This window comes from Octodon degus, unplaced genomic scaffold, assembly GCF_000260255.1.
Source record: "Octodon degus isolate 3935 unplaced genomic scaffold, OctDeg1.0 scaffold00092, whole genome shotgun sequence".
In the NCBI taxonomy this organism is placed as follows: Eukaryota; Metazoa; Chordata; class Mammalia; order Rodentia; family Octodontidae; genus Octodon; species Octodon degus.
This window is the reverse complement of record NW_004524668.1, coordinates 2,333,031-2,339,252: the sequence shown is the minus strand read 5'-3', so window position 1 is coordinate 2,339,252 and position 6,222 is coordinate 2,333,031. Positions and strand designations below refer to the sequence as shown.

Sequence of the window (6,222 nt, the reverse complement as noted above, 5' to 3'; positions counted from 1 at the left end):
CCAGACATGGTGGCGGGCTCTGCCCCGTGGCATCACCACGGGGGACAAGGACAAGGAAATGCAGGGCAGGGTCCTGGAGCTTGGGGCCCTGCCTGGTGGCAAAGCAGCTGTCACTATCAGAATGTATCTTTGAAGAGCCTTCGGGGAGGCGATAAGGCAGGGAACAGCAAGAGCAACCCTGGCCCGAGGTGGCCAGAGCACTCCCGGGAGAGACCTTCTACTGAAATCTCCAGACAGGCCCGCAATCCCAGCACTCTCAGAGGCTGAGGTAGGAAGACTGCAAGTTCAAGCCTCGCCTGGACAATTTAGTAACTTAGTGACACCTCATTTGGAAATAAAGTAAAAAGGGGAGAGGATGTAGCTCAGTGTGAAGTCCTTGGGTTCACCCCTAGTCTTGGGGGGAGGTGCTGGGATGAGTGGAGGAGCCTGAGGTTTGGGGGATGAACTGCTTTCTCAGGTACATGTTTCTCATGGGTTATTTTTACTTTGACAATTTCACAATTATAGAGAAGTTGCATAACATCCCACATATTCTTCACCCAGATTTCCCAGGTCTTAAATTTACATTTGCCCAATTCTTTTTTTTTTTTTTTTTTTTTTTTTTTTTTTTTGCAGAACCAGGGATTGAACTCAGGTCCTTGCGCTTGCCAGGGAAGCGCTTATTCCACTGAGCCATCTCCCCAGCCCCTTTTTTAAAGTTTCTTTTTTTTTCTTTGTGTTTTTGAGACAGGGTCTCCTTGAACTCAAAACAATCTTTTTTCAGCCTCCTGAATGCTAGGATTGAGCTGGGAGATAGCTCAGTAGAATAAGCTCCTGCCTGGCAAGTGCAGGGTTCTGAGTTCAATCCCCAGCACCTCAAAATAATAAATAATAAAAATGAAAATGTTGCCTGAGTGTTAGAATTACAGATGTTTGCCACCACACATGGCCTGGAGCACCAGGTTTGAGGTGAGCTCAGACTAGTAATATCCTGTCAAAAAAAAAAAAAAGAAAGAAAGAAAGAAAAAGAAAAAAAGAAAGAAAAAAAAAACCCAAACAAAATCTGTAACTTTCTGATCTAGATTAAATTTCTCTTCCTTTTCTATCTCCCTGTTTTCTTCAAGTGTCCTATTTTGGGGCTTTATACAATTACCTCATTGAATTTTCTTTTTTGGTGTTAGACAGGGTCTCACTATGTAGTAGTGCAGGCTGGCCTTGAACTCACTTATGCAGCCCAGGCTGGCCTCCAACACATAGCCATCTTCCTGCCTCAGCTTCCCACATGCGAGTTATTCATGTTATGACACCACGCCTGGCTACCTCCTTGGATTTTCTTTTTTTTTTTTTAAATTTTTCTTTTAAACATTTATTTATTGTGTTGTGTTGTGTTGTGTTGTGTTGTGTGGCCAGCTCAGCCCACCAGGGGGCGGGGCTGGCTGGCATGTGGTGCTGGAGGATCGAACCGCCGAGCTTGTTCCAAGTAGGTGCTTTAGACCACTGAGCCATCTCTCCAGCCCCCTCCTTGGATTTTCACAACAACCTTATGAGATAAAGGTGCTTATTTTGCACATAAGAAAACCTGAGGCTATAGGAGTTTTAAATAGTAACTTGTCCGGCCCGGTCCAAGAGGCTGAGGCAGGAGGATCAAGGCCAGCACAAATACATAGAGAAACCCTGTCAGGAAGAAAAAAAAAAAAAGTACCTTGTCCTAGGTTTCACAGTCCTTAGTTAAGCTACACACCTGGCTGTCTTCACAAAACAGGACTCTTGAGCCACCCATCTGTTCCATGATTCTTTTTTTTTTTTTCGGAACCAGGGATTGAACTCAGGTCCTTGCGCTTGCCAGGGAAGCACTTATTCCACTGAGCCATCTCCCTGGCCCTATGATTCTTTTATTTTACATTGTTAGAAAATAAATTTCCTTTCTTCAAAATTTACAATTTTTTTTTTTTTTCCAATACCCGGTATTGAACTCAGGACCTTGTGCTTGCCAGGCAGGTGCTTATTCTATTGAACTATCTCCCTAGCCCCAAAACTTACAAAATTGAATGTATGTAGCTCTGGCGCTGTCATCGTGCAAGAAGCAAAGGTTCTGAGAGTATGAAAAGAGAAGACATCTGGAACACCATGAACTCAACGACCTGCCAGCGAGTTCAGCGAGTTTTTAAAACTATTCTTGGAAAATTAAGGTCCTGAAGTTAAGAAGCGTCTGTAGTTGCGATCACAGTCCACTAGAGGGCAGCCGACGCTGCGCCGCGCCAGACGCGCCTCTCTTGCTCGCCCCAATTCTCTTGTGTTAGCCTGGGACAATAGCCCGCCTCCTGACCCACAATGCCGTGGACCGGAAGTTCCGCGCTCTCTTCCGGTTCTCCACCATGGCGGTGAGTAGTTTGACACCTGGCTTTGCTCCCCTTCATCCGTCTCCATCCTCTGCTGGTCTTTCCCGCAGGGGCCGTCTCACCCGCCGTCCGGGGAGCACTGACTCCCACAGTTCTGCCCGGGCAGAAACTGGCAGGGCCCTATCGATCGAGGGCGCGGGACGGGAACTTGTCAGTCGGCTGCCCTAGGAGCGGGCTTCAGGCAGCCGTCTGGAGGGCCCGTCTGTCGTGCGGCTGCAGTGAGGGCAGGTGGGATGAACGGAGGATTCCTGGGCGTCGGGTTCGGTTTCTTTCCTGGCCAGAAACTAGAGATGATTCCTGGCGGCACGGAACTTGAGCCGGTTTTTCCGCTTAGGACAGGCGCCAGCCTTGGGCCCCAACCCGCACAGAGCTTCAGAATGGGGTGGGAGGCATCGCATAACGTGCTGTTAGCAGTTTTTACCCTGACGCTGTCCTAATTGACCTCATCACTGGGACGCACCTCGTCACCCTACACATTGAGCCCTTTAAGATTAATCTTCAGTGGCAGTTTTAGGCATAATCCGGAGCCGATGTCTTCTGGCAACCACATCGATAACTTGTAAAGTTCTTAGGGATTCCCTTAGGGTTTGGGATGAACAGGAATAAATACTGTATCTAAATGGAAAGCACTGGGTTTTCAGGGGTTGTGGTTGTTGACTGCATCGCTGACCCATTACAGCAGGATCAAGGTGAGAAGGAGAACCCCATGCGGGAACTTCGAATTCGCAAACTCTGCCTAAACATTTGCGTCGGGGAGAGTGGAGACAGATTGACGCGGGCAGCCAAGGTACTGGAGCAGCTCACGGGCCAAACTCCTGTGTTTTCTAAAGGTGAGTAAGGGCAGGCGTGGGGAGGGCTGGCGGTTTGGTTCCTGCGTAATTCACCTGCTGTTGAGCCTGTTGAGGTTACAGTTGGCGTTTCCTGAAAGCAGTAAATACATGATCTGTCCCCAAAAGTATTTCTTCTATGAGATTAGTTGTGGCGCTGGCATACCACGTTTTCCACAAGGAGACTTTTAGCTCTAGTCCTAGTAGTGAATTTTTCAGGGACATAGAATATTGAGGTAGAGCAAGGATGTGATAAAGAGCATTTGGCATTCCAGGTCGGCGACACAGGCTACTTTTAAGAGAGGGGCCATTTGCCTACAGTTTGCCACTTGTCTTGTAACTGGGCTGTTTGGACGTCCGCTTTCTTATTTGAAGAAAGGGTATTACACTTGGGTGTTCTTGGTAGAGGATAACAAGTTGGTACATTTTAACAGCAGTGTTTGGTGTCTTTTTACTGTTTCTTTTTTCCTCTTTGAATTGTTCTGGATTGTCAACTTGCCCTTCCAATGATTTGAGGCTTGGATATTGGAACAGTCTTTTCTGTGCTGTACGTGAGATCGGAAGATAAGAACCCACCATTTAGATCGTGGATGGGTCCTTAAGGCCACTTAAGAGTTGGGGGAGATGGTGTCCTGGGGAAGAGGCAAGTGGGATGGCAGTGTGACAGGATCTGGTTCCTTGTTCCCTGCCTGCAGCTAGATACACCGTCAGGTCTTTTGGCATCAGGAGAAATGAGAAGATCGCTGTTCACTGCACAGTCCGAGGGGCGAAGGCAGAAGAAATCCTGGAGAAAGGCCTAAAGGTGAGGCTGAGCCTGTCTTTGGGGTGGTAGGTGATTTTAGTGGCAGTGGTTAGATTTAGTATGGTGTTCTCTGGTGGCCAGGTACTCGGGTGCTTTTGCTTCTAGAAGTCTTCTCTAATGCTCAGAGTTCCGTTGTATTTTGTTGTTGCCTGAAAGTTGTAAAGATGCCTGGAAGTCATGTTGGTGTCTCTCTTTCTCTGCCCACTAAAAGTTGAAAAGGTTTGTGAAATCTGTAATTGGAGTGTGACTTGGTGTGGGCAGATGGATTGTGTTTCCCACAAGTCACATTGCTCTTTTTGCTCTGGGATGTTCAGTGTGGGCAGTCAGCTAGTTACCTGAGCGGGTGGACTTTAAGGTGACAAATACTGTGACTACTGCATTTTTCTCCTCAGGTGCGAGAGTATGAATTAAGGAAAAATAACTTCTCCGATACTGGAAACTTTGGTTTTGGAATCCAGGAACATATCGATCTGGGCATCAAATATGACCCAAGCATTGGTATCTACGGCCTGGACTTCTATGTGGTATGAACATTTCCCGGTCCTGGTGTGTGAGGCGAGGGAAATCTGTTTGATTTATGCTGTCCTGGTGTTTTCCCCCTTGCAAGGATGAGCCTCACCTGGGGCAAGACAGACAAGGCCAGCACTGGATGAGGTAGACAGGATCCCTGCTGTTGGGCGGCTTTCGGTCTGTAACATCAGGTGCCAGCATGGCCTAACGATGAGTGGTTGCTGAGAGCAAGCGGTACTCGTGCTGTGTTTGGCCTTTGGGTTGGCTCACCGAGGCTGCTCAGTCCTGCTGTTTTCCCTTACACACTCGGGATCAAAGAATATAGAACCAGTTTTGGGTGATGCAGTTGTATCAGGAGCGGGTGATTTTTAACTGCAGTGTTTCTGGGTTATCCGTAGAAGTGCCCAAAAGGACAGGCGTTTTAATTAATGTGGAACTCAAATGACAGTGGCATCCTCATTAGATTCACATATCCAAAAATAGTGGGAATTGGGTACTCAGTTTGGAGGCGGCACACCTCTTGGAAGCTCTGTTAAGCTGAAGCAGTAAGGAAAACTTTGTGCCTCCAAATTTACAATCTTCTGTACTGCACATGTGTCAGTAATACTTTTTGCAATATTTCTAAAAGGAAGTGCTGCGGAAATTGGGATTGGTGGTGGGATATTCACAGAATCTTAGGAATTGGACAGGGAAGGAGAAGGGGCTGAAGTGTGCAGCCTACAAATTCTGTACCTGATGGTGTGGTGCCCAGCATGCTCAAGACGGTGCTGTCAGTGCCTGGGCCCGTGGGTCCCCTCCAGAGGTGTGCAGTGACCCTTGAAGTCCTGTCTCCAGTGCTTGAGTCCTGTCTGTCTGCTGTTGACTTTGTGCCGGGTGGATGACTGTTGATTATTCCTGGTTCAGGTGCTGGGTAGGCCAGGTTTCAGCATCGCAGACAAGAAGCGCAGGACAGGCTGCATTGGGGCCAAACACAGAATCAGCAAAGAGGAGGCCATGCGCTGGTTCCAGCAGAAGGTAAAGCTGGTTTTTCTTGAACAAAGTGGTGGTTTGTGGTGCTGAATGGAGTTGGGATTGGGGGCAGAGGGGAGTGCAGTACTGTTTGGCAGCTAGCGTCCTTAGAGTAGCTGACCGCTTGGCAGATGGGGCTTCCAGGGTTGGTGGTCTAATTGAATGACCGGAGCTAAGGATGTGGGTAGCTGGAAGGGGAGGAACATGGCTTTAAAAGGAGCCCCCTTCTTGGGTGGTAGTGCAGGTAAGCACAGGACAATGGTTTGAAAAATCAAGCAGTCTTTGTTTCAGTCCAGAAACAAATTGGGGCTCAGAGCTGAAGTTTATGTATTAGATTTGAATTCTGAAAAATTTGCCTTTGCTGCAATCATTGTTGCCTCTTATTCTGAAAAAATAAAATCTGTTCTTTTTCAGTATGATGGAATCATCCTTCCTGGCAAATAAATTCCCGTTTCTGGTCAGAAGGCCAATAAAATGTTTTCAGTGAAATGTGCATTATTGTGTGTTTTGTGAAAGGAGCTTGGCCCATATTCAAGTCTTGGACCCCCAACCACTTACAACTTTGATGGGAATAGCTGCTAACACTGCTGTGGTACTGTAGCTGTCACTGTCCCTTGGCAGATCCAAATCCAAGGAAGCACTGGCTGCGCAGACCCACGCTCTCGTGGCTGTGCTGTGGTGCAGCTTTCTGTGTGAG

General features: G+C 47.7%; 1 protein-coding gene across 1 annotated transcript; it reads left to right on the top strand.

Moving 5' to 3' along the window:
- Positions 1–2,315: 2,315 nt before the first annotated feature.
- On the top strand, positions 2,316–6,020 carry Rpl11 (ribosomal protein L11). The gene is made up of 6 exons (XM_004637606.1): positions 2,316–2,360; positions 3,058–3,208; positions 3,901–4,007; positions 4,400–4,531; positions 5,421–5,531; positions 5,940–6,020. Exons 1-6 carry the CDS (start codon positions 2,355–2,357, stop codon positions 5,967–5,969), a joined length of 537 nt encoding a protein of 178 aa, XP_004637663.1. The 5' UTR covers positions 2,316–2,354; the 3' UTR covers positions 5,970–6,020.
- Positions 6,021–6,222: the final 202 nt, after the last annotated feature.

What these genes read in the sequence shown, in the direction of transcription:
- Rpl11 (XM_004637606.1), top strand. An exon ending in AACTCCTGTGTTTTCTAAAG is followed by an intron (nt 3,209 to 3,900) that starts GTGAGTAAGGGC and finishes CCCTGCCTGCAG; the next exon opens with CTAGATACACCGTCAGGTCT. An exon ending in ACGGCCTGGACTTCTATGTG is followed by an intron (nt 4,532 to 5,420) that starts GTATGAACATTT and finishes TTCCTGGTTCAG; the next exon opens with GTGCTGGGTAGGCCAGGTTT.